Source organism: Neolamprologus brichardi, chromosome 18 (genome assembly GCF_056152115.1).
Source record: "Neolamprologus brichardi isolate AB-2024 chromosome 18, ASM5615211v1, whole genome shotgun sequence".
NCBI lineage: Eukaryota > Metazoa > Chordata > Actinopteri > Cichliformes > Cichlidae > Neolamprologus > Neolamprologus brichardi.
Window position 1 is genome coordinate 26,266,130 of NC_142121.1, and position 20,746 is coordinate 26,286,875.

At 42.0% G+C, this 20,746-nt stretch overlaps 1 protein-coding gene across 1 annotated transcript in view; it reads left to right on the top strand.

The window, feature by feature from the left end:
- Window positions 1-11,400: 11,400 nt before the first annotated feature.
- Window positions 11,401-20,746, top strand: part of kcnn1a (potassium intermediate/small conductance calcium-activated channel, subfamily N, member 1a) — a 63,438-nt gene continuing 54,092 nt past the window's right edge. Inside the window, exon 1 of the mRNA XM_006786757.2 lies at window positions 11,401-12,768. Coding sequence (XP_006786820.1) covers window positions 11,470-12,768 — 1,299 coding nt within the window. The 5' untranslated portion in view covers window positions 11,401-11,469. The remainder of the gene's footprint in view (window positions 12,769-20,746) is intronic.

Below are 20,746 nucleotides of genomic sequence, written 5' to 3' on the forward strand. Positions count from 1 at the left end.
AATTTCGTGACTCGGAGAATGGGAATGAGCTTTCACTGAGCACTCAAGGCAAAAAAAAAAAAAAAAAAAAGTAAAATAAATCAGTTTTTTTTCTTCAAAAAAAAAAGAAAAGAGGGGGACACTTTCCGTAGCAGAAGCCGCGTTTTGTGAGCGCACAAACAGTTGGAAGAGGGGGAAATACCGAGGCGCAAAGAAACGAGAGCAGCCAGCAGCTGTAACAATAAGCTGCTTGCAAAATTTCACAACGTGTTTCCTCCGTTTCCATTCCATGCTACACGCGACAGGAGACGGCAATGACTGGGAGAGCCCCTATTCTTAGCAGGAGACTATTGATTTTCTTTCTGTCATTTATAATCATCGTTGATGTGTCTTCCAAGGAGAGCTCCTGTGCAATCTCTATCAAATAAAAGGTACGTCCTCCCCTTCTTTCCTGGTATTCCTTATTTCTTTGCCTTCCTGTTCATTCTCTTTCCCATCAGCATCAGTTCAAAAGGACGGGGTTTGAAAAGATTGCAGGATGAAATTCCAATTGCAGGGTCTCCCTTTATTTGCATTTTCACACCTTGCAGCAGTAGTGCATGACCCCCCCCCCCCCCCCCCCCCCTTTCTTTTTTTTATTTGCAGAGCTGAGCTGAAGCTTCTTATCTGCCACACACCTATACTGAGTAACTAGGAATGGACAGTTTCTTTCTCACTGGTGTGCAGAGTGGGATATAAAGGTATATCCTCTTGCATTAGATAATGCAATGCTGCACGTGTGCGCCATTATTTACAATTTTCTGTCCTTACATTAGGTGGCATTAAGTGTGTGTTCTACGTGTTCTACATGTGTGTTTCATAAGATGAGCCTTTCACAGAGTACTGCACAGTCCATCTCCTCCTGCTGGTGGATAATATGGAGTGGTGGTGGTGGGGGGTCAGTTGGTCATCTCCTTTGTGTTTGTTGCGGCTCTGATGATGAGACAGGGACCAAGTCTTTGAACCTTTGCATTAGTGATGAGCTTTCGCCTCTCTATCTCTCATCACCATATTTTACAACTGGACAAAGTGAGCCTCTCTAGTCAGACGCTGGTCCCATCCGCCCACACTGTGGTGCACCAGTGTGCACATCTGTTCACAAGAACACACTGATGCACAAACACACGTCCAGAGGCACATGTTTGGAACGTGTGCGCACACACACACAATTAAATATGATGTCTTAACTAGCTTTACACCTATGCAGGAGCACACACACACACACCGGGCTGCATTATAAATGGACCTTGCCCTGTGTTTTTCTATCTTTCTCTTTGTTCTCTTTCACTTCCCCTCATCGTCAACTGCTCTATTTAGTGCGGTGGCAATGCTGTGCTCTGTGAAAAGAGGGTGATGGCCCAGTGCTCCTGCAAAGGCCAGACCAGAAAATGCGGGGCAGGTGTTTGGTGTTTGTGAGCCGAGAAGACGTCACGCGGACCCGGCGTCAGGCAAAGACCAGTGACACTTCTGTCATTACTGCATTAACACGGCCACACCTTGATCAGATTTAAAAGTTGTATGACGTACAGCGCTTTAAAGCAAATGTGATAACGTCTCAGGCGGAGATAAACAAGCTAAAGGAGAGTAGGTGTCACATTCATGCGAGGATTTTGCTGTCTAGTTGTCGTCTTACTAAAATAAAAAGGTTTTTTGTTACTCATAATCTCAACATTACACACTATAGCAAATATAATACTACACTAAATCAATAGAAACGGTTATATCAACGTGTTACTCACTGAACATATGTGTGTGTGTTTTTTGTTTTGTTTGTTTTTTTGTGGCTCAAGTGGACTAATTGGCTTCTGGGTTATATTCTGGAGGTGGATGAGAACACTCATTCTTCTGTCTCTCTACCCTGGATGTGGTATTCCTTTATTCAATTCCTTAAATGGGATCCCATCTCATCTCGGATGTTACCTGGCATGTCTGTTCATTCCAGCTGCTGGCTGCATGGGCCACTCCATCATTCCTTGTGCCTTGGCCCTTTCCGTGGCAGTAATAGAAAACACTTCATCACAGTTGTCCGCCTTGCAGGACTCATTTATGGGACAGTGGGATGCAAACATGTCAGCTGATATTTAACAATGACTCTTCCGGTACCTGCCTCCTCCTGAATGATGGCAAAGCTGCTTAGTCATTTGAGTGGTGGAGCAAATCTGACTAATGATCTTAGTTGTCAGAGATAAATTCCACCATTGGGCACGGGGCCCTTCCACCGCCACTGCCGCGGCTGGCAGCCTGTATCTCCCAGACGCGCTGTGTCGAGCCTGCCCCTTGGTATCATCTCACACTAACTGCACCACGAGCGCGTTAATGCTGCAGCTGAACTGAGTCACGACTCTTTTTTTTAAATCTCTGGGATCGCAGGTAGTTCATCATGTGTGGCGCATATCAGCATTAGCACAGGCAAGCTGCACTGGTCCCGCAGAATATGTGTCACATTATTCACTGGTCACTGTATAAAGGCCTACTTTTGCTTTCACTGCACCAAAGTCTGGCTTTGAGGCATTGTCCCAGTAAGTAGTTTTAGAGTGAGATGACAGCCATAGAAATAACATGCGGTGAATATCAAGATGGCTCCCATACACTCAGCCATTATAATGGAAAAAAGTAACAATGTGGAGAAGTTGATGTGGAAAGAAGTGATTTGGAAACCTTTGCTTAACTTAACGACATTGTTTACATATGATATTTACTATAAGCTTTGTCTTTATAACAGCCTTCCAATGTGCTTGTGCAGTGATAAAGTAATTTATGACTGCTATTTGAAATATAAAAGGAAAAAAAGGTTTTTCTCACTAAGCCATACCCTAAAAGCAATGAATTAAAGTGTAACTTTATTTTAGATCTTTGGTGGAGACCTTTAGCTTTATATTTCGTGCACTCGTTTTACTTCAAAGTTGGTGTTCTCTTAAATTGCCTAATCTGTGTTGATAGAGAGGTGTGCGTGTGTGTGTGTGTTTCCCTAATTGTCACAGTAACATGAAAATTCTGCAGTGCAATTTTTGTTTTTACTGTTGGCGAGTTTGATGAGTTTTTGGTCATTTAGGATGCAGAATCACTTTTTATTCTCAAAATTACACCACTGACAAAGCTTGCTGCAATAACATTGATTTGCAATTACTTTAGTGACTAATTTGGATTTTAAGGCCTCTGTGCAGAAAAAGAGAGCAATGACAAGAAACGTATCAGACTACACTGTTAAATAACAACTAATCCACATTTTCCCCAGATATTTTGCCTTTGGGCCTTGACCTGACTTTTAAAAAAATAATTGGAAAAAAAAGCACTATGCTGCTAAAAAAAACAAAAATAGATATTTTCAAAATTCTGTTTAAATATGTATTTTACCTGGTTAATGTGTGTGGCAAGGCGTGGTCTGCAGGGGAGGCGGACGCACCTGAGCGGCACCCGCAATCACGCCTTGCCACCTTAACGTCTGTGCTCTCTCTGCTGTTGTGTTGTCGGGCTGTGAGCTGAAAAGCTACAGCCGGCTGTATGCGTCAGCAACCGTGTGTGAAAAGTGGTCAATAAAGAGATGCTGAAAAGCATGTTCATGCAAACATCGTCGGGTCTGCCGTGGTATGTTTACAATGGGGCTTCTGCTCCTGAACCTCCGCGCACAGCGTCTGCAAATCGGGGCTGTACGAAGTTACTTTCATCTTTAAGCAGGACTGTAAGCTGTCATCTGTGAGGCGTGAGCGGTGTTTGTTTTTAACATAGTTCACGGTGGAGAATAGCTCCCAACATAATGTGGATCCGAAGATCCGTAATTGGCCTACCTGGGGTTGAAAGTCTCGACAAATGCATGGCGTTTAGGTGGGTATACCGGCTTCTGCGAGTGTGACACTTATTTTGAGCGATGAAAAAATAATAAAAAATATAATTTTATTTTTAGATTTCAATATTACAATAATCTAACAATTTAGAACTACAAGTTAAAAAAAAACTAACATAAATAAAATACACTTTAGCTAAATACTTCTAATTTATTTTCCCAAACCACGCGGAGCCGCACTTTCAGGACTGAAGAGCCGCATGCTCCGGAGCCAGGTTGCCGACCCCTGGTATAAGAGGAAAATAAATAAAGTCTCATTCTTACAGTATTGCCGTCCACTGTAAGGTGTGGACGCTGAAATGAGATTTTGGCTTTTTTCTCTTTGTTTTTTTTAAGTCTTGAACAATCAGGCCTCATCTTATCTTTTAAAGACCTCATAGTATCACCCCAATTGGGTCCTCTACCACAGCGTGTCTTTCGTACTGTCTTCCTCCGCTCACCTCCAACCAGGTGTGGCAGATGGCTGCTCCTCCCTGAGGCTACGTCCACACTAATGCGTTTTCTCTCCGTTTTGGCCTCCCGTCTACACTGAGACGGAGAAAACGGAGCTGTCCCGTCGCAGTGTGGACACTCGAAAACGCAGACTTTCTAAAACCATGAGGCATTTTAGTCATGCGATGCAGTCATGTGACCAATTAAACAAAGATAGCGGAGGACATTATACAGCAGTTTTTTTTATTGCTCTCAATTTTGACAGCCTTAAACAAAAAGATTAATATCAGTTTCTACATGCTCCAGATAGCTTTTCGTCAAATTCTTTAATTCTCACTCGCTTTTGCGCATGCGCAGTACTGGAACGTAAGCGTTTTCGGCCGTTTCAATGTGGACGCACAACTCTGTGCAAACCAGTGAAAACGCTAGTGTGGACGCGGAGCGTTTTCAGACGAACGACGCTGTTTTCAAATCTATTGTGGACGTAGCCTGAGCCTCTTCAGGAGGTTTCTTCCTGTTAAAAGTGAGATTTTTCTTAACAAGCCAAGTGCTTGGGAGGATCATCTGATTTTTGAGGCTTTCTCTTAATTATTGTCAGGTCTTTACCTTAAAATACAAAGCATCTTAAATCGATTGCTGATATGATTTGGTGCTATTTAAACAAATTGAATTAAAAACTAAAATTATCGAATTATCGAATTATCTAATTATCCAAATCTATTAAAAAAAAGAAGTCACATTATTTATATTAAACATGCCTGCTTAGACCATCAGTGCAAAATCCCTGTTAGCACAGCAACAGTACTGGTGTTGCTGTGCTAACCCTAATAAGACAAATGCATTTCTACTTTGTTATAGTATATTAACCTAGGACAGCCACCTGGATCATTTCAAGAGAGAACAAGCTTACTTCCTTAACTCATTGCATATGATCCAATAAAGCTGAGCTCAAAGAAACATGGAGTGCAGTTCACTCCCAGGGGAGCAAATGCAGCGCTAATGGTATCATGACAGTCTGATAGTCTGATGGTTAGATTGACTGAACATCCATCCATTTGGAAATGGCTTTACACTTGAAGAATTTCTGGTTCAAGACTAGGAGGAGACACAAACCCAGCCTCAGGCTATCAAAATTCAGCGTTCTCCTAGTGCTGGTCCCAAGCCCGGATGAAACGGGAGGGTTGTGTTAGGTTTAGCATCCATTGTCAAATCAAACATATGGATCTATCAGCTGTGCTGACCTCTTGGGAAATAAAGGAGCAGCTAAATGTGACTACCATATGGAGAATTAAAAGACTATGGCACAAGGGCATCAACCGGGGAAGCCAGTAACCCTTTTAGGTCCTTTCCTTTAACTGCAATTTACTCAGTGCTTGTAGGTCACAGTCATACAGGGGCGTAGCACAGAACATCATGCCCTACACATGAGCAGACTCTATGGGTTGTTTGTTTGTTTGTTTTTAACAGATAATTTTGTCAATAACTGTATGCAACAATCTGAAATGTCTCTATGAAATGTCCATAACTCTGGACAGTTTAAAATCTCCTTCATTTCAGCCCTGATTTCACAGCGTGCAGAATGTTGAGTCTGTATCATATAATTTTGCTCATTTATCTGCTACACAGAAGGGTGCTAAGACACAACAGTGGTGACACCTGATCATTAAGGCACACTGCACTAATTTTAAATAATGTAATTATATTCATGATAACTGATGAAAGTTTAGGTAAGTCTCAAAACATATTTTTTATGAAGGTCTAACATTAAAGTTAAATTAGCCTAAAAGAAATAAGTTAACATTCATCAGATTAAATCAGCTTTATGAGATGTGAATTGGTCTAACATCCATTTTCTATTAGTGTTTTTTAACATTATGGAACACAAAAGTTAAACGGGCCACATACAGCACGTCTGATGCCGCTGTGAATATTCTGGATGATTTAGTAATGCATGAAAGCTTTTGTGAGAGTGCACACAGGTATCCATTGCCATCAACCTACACCCATTTATCTAAAGTTAAGGAAGCATTGTCATTGTACTGTTTTAATATGCTATCTCATTACCCTAAAATGTACCTCAAAATGCCTCGTTTACCTCTTTGTACACCAGTTGAGAACCACTAGTCCAACACAGGCCAACTTCTTTCTTCTTCTCTGGTTTGTTCCCTTGAGGAGCAGTTCATTGTTTGTTGAACCACTGGTCCAACATACAGTTAAGCTTAATGCTATTTGATGTTAGTATTGCTAAGCTTTATATAGCAAACCTTAGCCTAAACTGCTCTTAGCTAAACTAGTCTTAACCTGTTAGTTGTACCTTTATTTTGAAAGAACTCTATTAACAGCTGACTTCCTTCAGTGTGATTTCTCTCCTTTTTTCTTTGCTTTTTTAAAAAAAGAGGGTGCACATCAAGTGTCCTCACTCAGACCATACCTCCACCTTTACGCTGGCATAGGAGCGAAGAATTTTTTCCATAAAATCTTTTCAAACAGTTGCTGCATGACAGTTTATGACAGAGGATGTGATGTCCATTTGTCTTCAGCTTTGTTGTACAAACCATTTTGGTGTGCATAATCAGCCCCTCGTAGATGTACTTTATGCTAAAGCAGTTAAAACCACCTTTAGGTTAGTTCACGTTACAGTAAACGTCACCAGGAGCAGAGTGCTGTTTTGCAGTGATGACACAAGTACACGTATACACACACAAACACCAAACACAGACACACAAGCTGAAAACAATACCTGCTATAGTGTCGCAGCTGGTAACAAGGAGCTGGACTCTGGTTTGAAACCCCACATGTGCTCAATTAAAGTGTCTCTGAGCAAGTCGTGCCAAACACTTCAGTCAAAGTCACATCAGTTTACCTAATACTGTAAATGTAAAGCTTATCACATTAATATTAAATAAATGCTATTGAATATATTACACAAAACATAGTGAGATGCAAAGAACATTAGAAACAGGTATGACGTGTCTTTCAGTGTGGATGTTTCCTGTGTTTTGCTAATGGCTAATCTCTGTACCTGTGTATAATCATTTTTTGGTTTATGTCACAGTGCAGCACATTTTTTGTTTTCCTCTTCTTTTCAATTGAACTCTTTTGATCTGTTCTGTGATGGTGCACCTGCTCTTTTAGATATCTCTCTCTCTGTCCAGTTTCTCTCACATATGCACACACTATCAGTTTCTTCCTCTCTCTCACGCACACACAAATTCTTACACATCTCTCCGCTTCACCCTGGTTGGTTTTCTCTTTCTCTGTAATTACAGGTTTCTTATCTACTTCCTGTGTTACACGCTGCAGCCACTGGCCTCTTCCATGTTTCCTCCTCTACCATTTTAGTGTCACAGTGTCTCCCTACAGCAGCCGACAGAGACGAGGACACACAATATGCTGTTTTGCAGGTCTGGACCAGGAGGAAGGGAGAAAAAAAGGAAAACTGAGATATAAAGTGTGGGTTTTGGCATGTGTGGCCAGTTGGTGGATGGGTGTTTGTGTGTGTCCAGCAGTTGTAAAGTTTGGTTTAATTATTCATGTGGAAGCAGTAACATTGCTTCCCAAACTAGCAAATGAAACTCCATCTTGCTTAGGAACTCACACAGGTCACAGCGACCAATTACTTAATGAAAATGCTCAGGTTTCTAATGCAGCCTTGGCCAGAGCTCTACTCCAAATTCCTGCAGTACTTCACATAGCTATAAAACAGAGTGTACCACAGCTTTCTTCCAGTGGTTAGGCAAAGTGTGCCACCTCTGCAGTCTTCGGACCCATCAAACCTTCAAATGGCTGAGCCAGCTTTAAGGGAAGGATTATTACTTATTAAGAATGGCTAATGTATGATGTAAAAGTTGGCTGCGTCTTCATCTCCATCCTCTATCCTCTCCTGTCTCTTTGGCTCAGTCTCCGCTTCTCTCTCTTGCCTAAAATGCTGTGTTTGAGTTGTTTGTGCCTACACTTTTACATACTATCCATCAGACCATGAAACTACAAAAGCATGCAGAAGTCTTTTTCAATACAACAGTCACATGTCCACACACTGAAAAGGTTCACTCACCCTCTTTGCATACTGACTGTGAAGTGGACAAAGCCCACAGGCCTGATTCAATTCAACAATTCCCTGTGAAGACCAGTTTCAATGTACACATACATTTACTGGTCACTTTATTAGGTACACCTAGCTAGTGTACCTAATAAATGCATTACGACTTGTGTATATTCTCCATGACATAGATTCAATAAGATGCTGGAAACATCCTCATTTTGCTCCACAGATTGGCATCGCACAGTTGCTGCAGATTTGTCGGCTGCACATCCAAGATTAAAATTTCCGGTTCCACAACATCCCAAATGTGCTCTGTTGGATTGAGATCTAGTGACTGTGGAGGCCATTTGAATACAGTGAACTCAATGTCATGTTCAAGAAACCAATTTAAAATTATCTGAGCTTTGTGACATGGAGATTTATCCTGCTGGAAGCAGCCATCAGAGGAGATGTGGTCAGAAGGGATTGATATATTCAGTAACAATACTCAGGTTGTGGTGTTTAAATGAGGTTCACTTGGGACTAAGGAGCCCAATGTTCCAAGAAAATATCCCTCACACCATTTCGCCATCACTGCCAGCCTGAACCATTAGGACAGGACGGATCCAGGCTTTCAATTTGATTAATCCAAATTCCGACCCTACCATCCAAACTGTACAGGACAAACTGAGGCTGGAAACAGTGTTTTCAGTCTTTTGTTATGCAATTTCAGCAAGCCCTTATGAACTGTAGCCTCAGTTACTGATTCTAAGCATCTCACTAGATGTGGTCTTCAGGTGTTGTAGCTGATCTGCTTGGAGGTTCAATGTGTTATTCAGAGATGCTCTTCTGGATAATTTCGATTGTCTGCTCTCAACAAGTCATTTCACCCAGAGAACTGCTGCTCATTGCAGTCTGTTTTTTTTTTTGTTTTTTTTAGCATTGGCTGTAAACCCTAGAGATGTTTGTGTGGGGAAATCCCACACAGATCAGCACTTCAGAGTCACTTAAATCACTTTTCTCTTCCATTCTGATGCTCGCTTTAAATTTCAGCAGGTCGTCTACATGCCTAAATGTTACTGCTATGTGATTGGCTTGTTAGATATTCATATTAACAAGCATGGGTGTCCATAACAAATTGGGTGGTAAATTTATACAGTACTATACAGTAGAATACCCTTGAACTCTTCAGGGGAGTATTTTTAATAGACAGACTTAAAAAAATCTATGAGAACTTTTTTTTTTTTTTTTTTTTTTTTAGCAAGTTTTCTATTATTGGATGAATAATTCTCAAAGCTGCCATAAAAGTTTCTGCTGCCTCTACAAAGAAAGTAGGGGTCACAGAGGGGCATAACAAGCAAAAGAAAAAAGAAAGAAAGTAAAACATCCCTCCACCCTTGTAGAATCCCAGATTTACAACACAAATCAGTTGAACAGACACAACTCTAAACCAATCTGTTTACCTGGGACAATAGGAAACAAATTTAATAGACAGATTTCCACACAGCATATAGGATCAAAGTCCTGTAAAAGGCATCTCTTACTCCTAGAACAGTTACAGTCTTTGATCTATTATTTCTTATCCCTATTCTGCACCAAGACTTCTAATGTCTGACCATCAAATGTCGAGAAGTTTCACAATCAGGGGTTCAAGACAAACGGTGATTCTGCTTTTAGAAGCACAACAACTGTGCAAGTGGCCTTCATTAAAGCACGTTGGGCCGATGGGTTTGTTTTCTTTGAAATCCTTTATTTCTACTGATTAATCCCCAATGCATTCACATGCTGCAATTTATTGCTACTCTATTTTTATGTGCCCCTCTGAAGGAGAAGCTTTAAACGTGCTGCAGAAGAAAATCCACATACTTACTTAATAGACCTCAGTTCTATAATAAATTCCAACCAAAGCAACAAAATGTAATGGTCCTACTAAATAAAAGGGGTATTTTCCAACAATTAAAAAAAAATTAAGTGAAATCTCTCTTTGTATTACTATCTCTCCGTTACAGCACAGCTGGGAAAACGGCACAGACATGCAGAAAGAGGTCTGCAGTTTAGCCAACAGGGTTTTACAAGTATTGACGTGTAGAATACTTTTTATCTCTACATATGGCTATTTTAAATAGGCAGACTTTAAAAATATACATATATCTAAACTTATGTATTTCAAGTTGTCTATTATTGGATGAGTAATCCTCACGGCTGCATGGCACTAACAGACATTTGACGGACAGTCCTCTGGCCACTTGACACCCCGGCAAGTATAGGCTATTTTAGAAATGCGTGTCCTAACTCCTCCAGCACCAGTGCCGTCTGCGCCCAGCCCCTCTCTCTGTCTCCATCTAACCGATACTCTCACAGCTGTGACAGCGAAGCCTGTACAATGTCTCAGTGAGAGCATGCAACAGCTGCGAGCTGCGCGTCACACACGGCAGCCTGCGAGAGGTGACTGCGGGCTCTGAATGCAGCACCCATTCTTAATATTTCTGCCTGGTAATACAAAAACTATGCACATGAATTATTAAATTCCATACTGCAAAGCTTGTGCTGTATAGCATGAGGTAATCGGCTACACGCCTGTTGATTTTATGTGCTTTCCATGGACCAACAAGTGGAAATGTGATGTGCAAACAGACACAAATTGTTGCCGTCGTGTTTTTTTCCCCTTAAACATGCGGATACTTTACGAACAAGGCAATCATGCAGAGTTGGTCATAAATTTTAGTGACGCTCGGGATGTATGTGGGCATGTTGGATATGGGTGACGTAGCAGTAAAAAAAGTGATTTCTGATTATACAAGGCGGTTATGGCAACACTGACAAACTCGATGCATTAGGTCCGCAGTGGCTTAACATGATCGACCCGTCAGTGTGCGAGATTTAAACACCTTTCTTGCATAGTCCCGCTCCTGTAATAGGCCAATCTTTAACACTCGGGAGTGATCGATCTGCTGCAACCTGTGCGCATGGCAGGGAATGGACCGATATTGAGTCGAAGGCGGTGTTTTGGCTGTATAGTGACGTTTTAAGGCAGGTCTTGGTCAAACCTACCAATGATACAAGTCGGTCCTATTCTGCTGGGACTGATCGCAATGAACGGGTGTCGGAGCTCTGCACGGCAAAGGAGCAACCACAGCGAGACGAGGCGATCAAGGGGATGCGGCATCGGTACGCGGGAGCTGTCCATCAGCACCAAATCCCCGACGAAAACCGAGGAAACAGCAAGCAGAGCCGAGACCAAGTCGCGCCTGTTTTCAGCCTGCCGCCCCCGCCCTCTTCTCACCACCGAGATCGCACTTCTACCACCGCCGCTCACCGCCAGAGCCTCCAGGAGCTCCCCTGTCTGAGCCAGCCCTCTCGGAGACCTGTTCACAGCGGCGACCCTCTACCTCTGGCGAGCTACGACACCGCCCAGCGACCTTCACACCGAGTCAGTGAACCTAACACCGGGCAGCCGGCACACCTGCACCAGGATCCCTGGGCCCCGGCCGGCTCTCAGCTGCAGCAGCAGCAGCCTCCGCCGCCGCAGTCAGAGAAGCAGCCCGTTTTTCCGAGCTGCCACTGCAGTTTTTCAGAGCAGGAGGCGAGCTTGTCTCAAAACCAGTCCCATCCTTTCCAGCCTCTCCCACCTCATCCCTCCCCGCCTATTCCGCCGCCTATTCCGCCGCCACCAACGTCGTCCTCTTCCTCTCTGCTCTTTTCCCGGGAATCTAAGAGGGGGGATCGTCTCCGAAGGAGTGCCAGTAATTACCAACAGGCAAGCATCGTGGAACGCTGCAGGGGAGGAGGAGGAGGAGCAGGAGGGCACCGAGACCACAGGCAGTTGTTGCAGCAACAGCAGCAGCAGCAACAGCATCAGCAGCAGCAACAGCATCAGCAGCAGCACTGTCATTTAAGACTCCAGCAGAAAGACCCCTCCCCTGAAGAAATCCGTGCAAACTCACAGAAAGGGCGCTCTTTAAATGTATGCGAGTCAACCGAGGCTAGGAGAGCATTCGAGTTTCAGACTCAGGACCTGCAGCAGCAGCAGCAGCAACAGATCCCACAATTACGAGCGCAGCAACAGCTACTGGTGGGGAGCAGCTTGCCTATCAACTACTGCGCCAGCGACTCAGGAGAGCTATGTAGGACTCATCGGGCTCCACTGCTGCAACAGCAAGAGCAGCAGCAGCGGCAGCAGCGGCAGCAAGGCGCACTGGGGCTCTGTCCCCAGCGTCCGCAGCACTGTGAACAAGACCGCAATAAGTCTGGGAGGATCACCGCGCAGAGCGACCAGCCAAACAACCGCGACTCCCGCGTAACCCCCCCGGTAACACAACAGGCATACGCGGGGAACTCGTCCGCGACTACCGGCAGCAACAGCAGCAAAGACAGCCCCAACTACGGCTCGAGCTATCACCTGTGGCCCGAGAGTCCACATAAAGGAGAGGAGAGGATACGCATAGACCTCCACAAGGTAGATTTTTCTCCCCTACTCCCTTCCCCTCCTCTCCACATTTTATCATGCGGTTTCGGAGACAGCTCCAGATGACAAAACAAACTGCTCCTAAGATTTTCAGTGAATGACCACGCCTGCGATATGATTTTTGATAGAACACATTAACCTACGCGTTTGGTGCGCGCACTCGTGTGCGAATCGTCATTCAGTAATCTATTAGGCAGCTTTAACAGAATGCGCGAAACTACCGCACATATAACCAACTCTGTGATGTTTCCTTTCTTTACCTGGAAGCTTGTTTATTTCGCGTGGTCACACACAAGCGTCCGCATGCAAGTCCAAAAACACACACACACCAAACGCACACTCGCGCGCGCACACACCTGTTCCATGTTGCGGTGTTGTTTTAGGCAGTACGTTAGAAACATTCAAATGGCGCTGATTAGAAACAGGGAGGTTTGTGTTTTCCACAGAACATGAGGACATTTTTATATTTTGGCTCTGAGACAGACTCAGTGCTCAGCTTAATGTTATTAGGCCCTGATACCTGGCTCTGTGAGCACACTCACTTCATACATTGCTGCATGTTCCTGCTCGCAGAGATCTCTCTCCTAACAGCCACAGTGCATTCCACACCGTATTAAGACGACTAAATATGTAGCATTTTGTTTGTTTGTTTAAAAGAAAGTCAGCTATTGCGTTTGACAACAGATGGCAAATCAAGAGGACAGAAATGTTGATTGGGTACAAAAAAAAAATGGGGATAACTGAGGGTAGGAGTGAGTTATAACAACTCAACAGACATCAGAAGTGAAAGTGGTAACAACAAGTGGAATGTGCGTATTTCTGTCAAAATCCCAAAAATCGGGGAAAAGAAGGAGGGGGTGGGAAATTTAAAGAACTATGAAGGCTTCTTGATCCAGTTAGCCATTTGTTACAAAGTCGCTGATAAAACAGTGACTTGATGTTCTTTAGGCTACTCAAAGTTGGAGGGTAAAGAGTTTTATTGTAGTTTGGACAGAAGGAAAAGATAAGGCAGACAAAGATAAATTGGAAAGTGTTTAACCGGATTGTTGATGATAATGATTGCTGATGATGTTCCCCCGCAGCACACCGAGTACTCTTTTAAAAGTGACACTGAGAAATCTAGTTCTTAAATCATGACTGAGTGTACCGATGGACCTAGGAGGTTTTTGTTTGTTTTTTAAAATGATTATTAAGTTAGTTGCCACCTTTGTTATTTCCTCCCCTCCTTCAGCATTTCCTCCCACTGCTGTCAAGGTGAAGTTTTTACAGGACAGGAAAAAAAAAAGGAACAGGAAGGCGTTGATGAGGGCTCAGCAGCATCTAAATCTCACCAAGAGGCTCCTTTTTAAAATGCCACAGCTGTTTTCTGAGGCTTAGCTGGCACCAGTTGCAAAAGGTGTTATATCGAACCACCTTGACACGACTGTTCTGAACTTGGCTCGATTTTGGGGCGTCAGCAAAACGTCCAAAAATGACCAAGTGGCTTCAGGAAAAGTACACTTTTTTTCCTTGAAGTTACCAACTTCACAGGGTCCTGCTAGAAAGGAAAAATAGGGAAAATCAAGAGTAGCGTCTCTACCTCTTCTAGTTGCATAATATTACAGTTGTGTCCATACTACAGAGTCTGCTTTGATCTCCAGATCCCTAAAAAATAATGTTATAAGTTATTACCAGAAGTATGACGGTCGGCTCTGGTGCTGCTGCTGGCTTCACTGCATCATAGATGAAGGTACAGGTGATATGTTGTTCACCAGGTATCAGTTGTCTTTGGTTAGTTAGTTAAACATTAATGTGAATCACAAACAAGTGAGCAAGAATGGAAAACACAATGTTTGGGAAGAACATAAGTATGCTGCGAAACTATTATCTCTATATAATAGCAAATGAGCCAATATTGCACTAATTATAGTGTAAAAACTCATTATAAAGATTAAATGAACAATAGTCCAAGTGCATGCTCATTACTGTGTAAAGAATCTGGGATTTTTAATAAGCTCTAAGAATGTTATGTCTTTAAAATCCTTTGCCAACGTGATATTGAGTGATTTCAAGAGCCACAGAGGCATTGAAAGCTGTGAAATGGTCTGAGGTGTCCGCACATAGTGGGACACCAGTCAGGGCTACAAAAAAGCCTCCGAACGAGAAGCAAGATGAATACGATGAACTTTGTGCACTCTCAAAAATAATCAAAATGCCGTTATGTATTGTAATTATCCCCATTTGTATGCAGCTTTCCAGCATGTAATTGGCACTGTGAACAAGACATTTATTATCACACAACTATTACACAATCCCGTTTCAATCATGAAAATGGAAATGAGGACGAAAGAAAGAAAGAAAAAGAAAAACAATCGTGGAAGTGCTGCTATGAAACTCTGTTAAGTAACAGCCCTTTTCCACTCGCTCAGGCTGACCATGCCAAGTATTTTGGTACGGCGAGAAATGCTTATCTATCCGCAGACGTTTGTGGGATCGTGGTTACATCTTATTGACTCACCCTTAATGAGACAGCCCATACCCCCTCACCCATCTGAAATCCCTTAAACAAAACACTTGTGACAGAACAAGCCCGATAAAGTGTATACGATTACAGTATCAGCACACCCTGAAACTCAATAGCTAGCCCACTGAACTGATGGCAGGTAGTACGATATTGTGTCCTGCCTCAGTAACATTGTGCTTTGAAAGCTGCGTTGCTGCTTCTATTGTGCCGGGCTGTGTAAGTACTCTAATGCCTGCCACTTACTGCTATGGTGATATTCCCTGCAGGGACATTGTAGCACATAAACACCAGTGGATTTGCTTTCCTTTAATAAGTTGTTTTGTTGTTTTTTTTTGAGTATATACCAACACTGTGTGTAGCAGACACCTGTGATTAATCGGGATGCAGTTTGTCTGATTCAATGCCAGAAATTAAAGTAGGTTTGTCTGAAATTTAAAATGTGGTAAAATAAATGCAAGGCTTTGTATGCAGAGTCATGGAAATCAAGGTGGGTTTCCTTTTTTTGCACTCTTTTTTGTTATATTAACGTGGCTTCTGTCTCTTGTTGGAACACCAAAGATGACATGTGGGAGCACAAGCCTGGGGAATCCATCCTTTCATAGAGCATTTCAGGGCAACATCTCAGATTTTTAGATTTTCTACAAGATTTTCTACAAGATTTTCCTTATCATCACTTTTTCAATGCCATAAATGACTAATTATGGCATTAAGCTAATTTATGTAGTTTAAAAAATAATGTTAATGATAAAAACACAAGATAAAATCAAACAATTGCCTCAGGAGACATCTTCAGAATTTTGTTTTGTTAAAACAACAGGTCAGATCACCCAAATGATCCACTTTCAGCGATACTGATTAGAGAAAAGTAGCAAATCCATATATATAATATTCTGAAATGACACACCTTTATAGACACACTTAAATATGTCCACCGAGTAGGTTGTCTGATTTTTTTAGTTTGAATATTAGTTTCTTTGAGTGTTTGAAAATTTTACAGGAATTGGAACTTAAAAGAGATGAAACTAATGAGAACTTTTAAATTAGTGAAAGATTTCAGTCTTATTATTTTTCTGATGTGATAAAATCGGACATTCCGATATATCGGCAGATATTTTTTTCTTTCGCAAACACAAAACATAAACATGTTTTCTTAACACTTGTTATGTGTAGTTATTTATTTACTCATTTACACTGGTTGCTGTGTTTGTGACACTCCAAACACGTGTTGCTAACAGGAAGTTGCTGAGTGTGCTGATGTCAACGCTCATAAGATGTTAAAGGGTGTTTCTTCTTTACTTTTAAAATTTCCATGTATTATTTGTTATAAAGGCTGGTACTGATGAATTAGCAAATAGCTAAACTCACCCAACGATATTGGCCTGCCAGTGTCAGCTTATATTTTCTGAGGAGCTATGTGTTACAGCTGATCAGCAGTCAAAATCCAAGCACAAGAGAAAGGTCTTCACAAATAAAACGATATAGCTTAAAATGTTTTTAAGAAAGATATAAGTTATAATTCTGCTTGAAAAATGGCACCGATGGTCAATTATTAAGTAGTTACTTGTTCATTTTCTGTCACCAAACTAACCTGTCAATGTGCTAATCATTTCACTTCTTCTCAGTTTACCCAATGTGGCATTAGAAGCTGCGCAGCAAATCAGTCACTTTTACACTGGATAAAACTGCCCTTAAGGGAAAGCCAATATAATAAGTCGATCTAGAAAGAAGAGAAGAAAAAAAGAAAAAGAAGAAAAATATATATTTATAACCTGGTGTCACCTTTCTCTCTTTGACCTGTCGCATCACACATTTGTTGGATGCAACAGGCCTGCTTTACTGTACTGTAGCGGTATGTATGCGTGTGTGTGTGTGTGTGTGCCGGGCGATTGCCAGCCCACCTTTCAGGAGAACATAAGGTTGTATGTGTCACTGCAGAATGGATGGCTTGAAAGAGGAGGAAAGCTATTACAGTAAAACCTTTTGTGCAGCTCCTGCCAAATGGCGGTCCAACATGGTTATAATCACTCTATATGATCTAGGTCAACACAGTATATATCAAAGTGCCACTTGCAACCAACTTAGTGTCTCGTTGACGCTTTCTGGAGGATTTAGCGTGGTTGTGTTTGCAAGAGGTCTGAACAGTAGCAGGGGAATGATTATTTCCTTAAAAGAGGGCGAGGAAACATTTGATTCTCCAGATCTTGCTCTTCTCCATTTAAAGCTTCTTGTTTAGCATGTAATTTTTTTCTCCTTTCCGGGCATTCAATTTTTCTTGTAACCGAGATCGTTTATTTCTAATTGAATCCTACCCGGACGCTTGTGCACTTGAGCTGTCTAAATTAAGGAAATGTTGAGGTAATTTAGCTTCTGGCTCTCTTTAAAAACTAGTTTATCTTATCATTGTGTGTGTGTGTGTGTGTTTGGGTTGGCTCCGTAATAACGCTGAGGTAACACTGTCTGCTGGAACTCGAAACAATTGATGTAGACAGATCTGCTTACAGCATTATGATTTACTGGCAGGCTTATGCCAGGAGAAACATTATGTTGATTTAAACTTTCTCTATCGGTCATCTCCCCGCTGTTGTTGTTGTAGGGCCTCTGTTTGTTTTGCTCTCATTAGATGCCCATGTTTCCACTGGCCTATGCATTGGAGGGCTAGCCAACACCTTCAAAGTAAACACACCCGACAGAACAATTAAATGTCAGAGACAGGGCAGATCCTAGCTCACATTAGAAGGAGTGGCACCGCTGTATATCTCTGATAAAGCTGAATGAAGTGAGGTAGGTGTTGAGCAGTGGGGGCCTCTTAGTTTTTGGCAAAATACACAGGCAGTAAGTATGAACATGAAGCTCATTTAATAATTGATTGTTGTTTTCCCTAGTTTTGTGTGTGTGTGCGTGTGTTACGGTCCGTTTAAGTGCTACACTGCACTCCAGCTCTGAAATAGATTTGTGTTACCATGTGTGTTGCTATGGAGAGATCAGCCTTGTATTGTGTAGCAGATTCTCTCTGGGTTACTGAGTTTGGTCAAGGAATCATGTGCAGAGCAAGACTATCCATTAGATTTACAAGTCATTTCAAGCTTGTCTTTGCCACATGCAAGACACACTTAACAGCACTGTTTGCACTTGACACACACACATATACACTCCAGCATAGCCCACACAAACACAAACACTGCTGTAAGATGTGTTCAAATAGTTCTCCACTTGTTCTAGTTCATTTGCATTTCATTTGAATGATCCTGCACAAGGAGAGTTGTTGAATTACTAGCGGTCCAGTTGAATACAAAGAGTGGAAAGAAAGCGTGCTGGGGGGTTTCCTCGGTCACGTCGTTGCTTCGCACAAGTAGAGCCAAGGCCTGTTTTAACTCTGTTAGCCGTCAGTGCAGTTTGTAGCTTGACTGCTGGACCTTTCATGGTGTTTTCCTTTTCTAATATGTGTTGCTGCTTACAAATTAATTTTAAAAAACTTTGTTGGGTGCCGACGGAGGCCAATCCATGACTGGTAGTGTTGCATGTGTGTTTTTTCTTTTTAGATATGGTTTTACTGCACTGACAGTATTTTTTAGAATAACCATGCTGAAAAATGAAGCCGTTGCCAGTAAGACACCTTCTAGATTGTTTTTCATGGTGGGCTGAAAAGACAGTACTTTTCTAAGTTCAAAACACCGCTGGCTGAAATTCAGCCCCAAAACATGACAGAGCCTCCACCGTGTTTTACAGATGGCTGTAGACACTTACTGTTCTCTCCTGATGTCCTCCTCAGATATCGACAATGATTTGAAAGCAGACAATATTTAAAGGAAAACTGGAAAGACCTTCAGAAAGACTGAATAACTAATGTTCAAGACCACTTTAACAGTGACAGAAAATCTTACTCCATGGAAGAAAAACTAAAGAAATGAGACTTTTGCACAGTGCAACATGTGAATGTTGCTTTTATTTCTCAGATTTCGTTTTAAGATTTCAACTTCAGTCTGGCTGATGTAAATCTGACCATTATTGCTTTATCATGGATGTAACCTTACATATATAAAGTAGTTACATATATTGCTCAAGTGTCATAGATTTATAACATGAGATTGATTAGATGTATTTTATAAAGTGTAGGCTAAAGTGTAGCTATCTAGAATTGTAGGTACAGTGTCTGCATTTAACTATTCAGTATTGTAATCAGATTCTAACTATTTGTACAAAGAGTAAACTGTTGCATCCAACACTGTTTACAATTAGGACTATGCCATACTATGCTGTCCTGGTATAAAGTTTTACGTGATTAAAAAAAAGTGCCATACCTTGATATGAAGGACGTAGCAACATTGTGCATCAACTTTCCTATTGTGTACAGTGATGACACAAGCCCAGACATGTCTGAGAGAAAGAGCCATGTGTCGGTCTCCGATCACCTAAGTAATTTAATACCTAAAAGGGGGGCTACCTTAGCAACCTCCAGCAAAGGACAGCAAAATATACAAGAATTTCTTTTCTGATAAAGGTAGAAACAACTACTTGAGGCAAAAACACACTTTTGAGTACAACCAGTTTACAGAAAAGAGGCAAAACTAGCAGCTGGTGATGTGTAACCCAAAGTTAAACATGTGACTCAACCGAGCATCACTTGAGCACTCACTACATTCCCTCCATATGACAGGACGAGCAAAAAGTGGATGGAAATGACAGATATGGTATTATTGTGCATTGTGACAATATTGTGCAGCTTGCGGAGAGTTGCGAGGTTAAATTATATAGTTGTTGTTAAACTGTTTTCCCTAGTTTTGTGTGTGTGTGTCTCTCTGTGTGTGTGCTATGCTGCTCGTCTGCTCTGAAATGTTACCACGAGTGTTGCTATAGAGAGATCAGCCTTGTATTGTGTAGCAGATTCTCTTTGGGTTACTGAGTTTGGTCAAGAAATCATGTGCAGAGCAAGACTGTCTATTAGATTTACAAGTCATTTCACTCTTGTCTTTAACAAAAGCAAGACACACTTAACAGCACTGTTTGCACATCACACACACACACACACACACACACACACACACACACACACACACAAACACTGGCATTGCTGTAAGATGTGTTCAAATAGTTCTCCACTTGTTCTAGTTCATTTGCATTTCATTTGAGTGATCCTGCACAATAAGAGTTGTATTGAATTACTTGCGGTCCAGTTGAATACAAAGAGTGGAAAGAAAGTGTGCTGGGGGGTTTCCTCGGTCACGTCGCTGCTTCCCACGAGTAGAGCCAAGGTATGTTTTTACTCTGTTAGCCGTCAGTGGAGTTTGCAGCTTGACTGCTGGACCTTTTGTAACTGGCAGTTGTCTGCCTGTTTATTGCACTAAGGAGTGCTGTCTGGTGCTGCACGCCCTCCCCCTTCTGCAGAAAGATGCCAGCCAGGATTGGGTGGCTCTTTAAATGTCCCAGTCGCATACAGCTGTGCATAACGTTTAGGCTGTCAGATGTGGC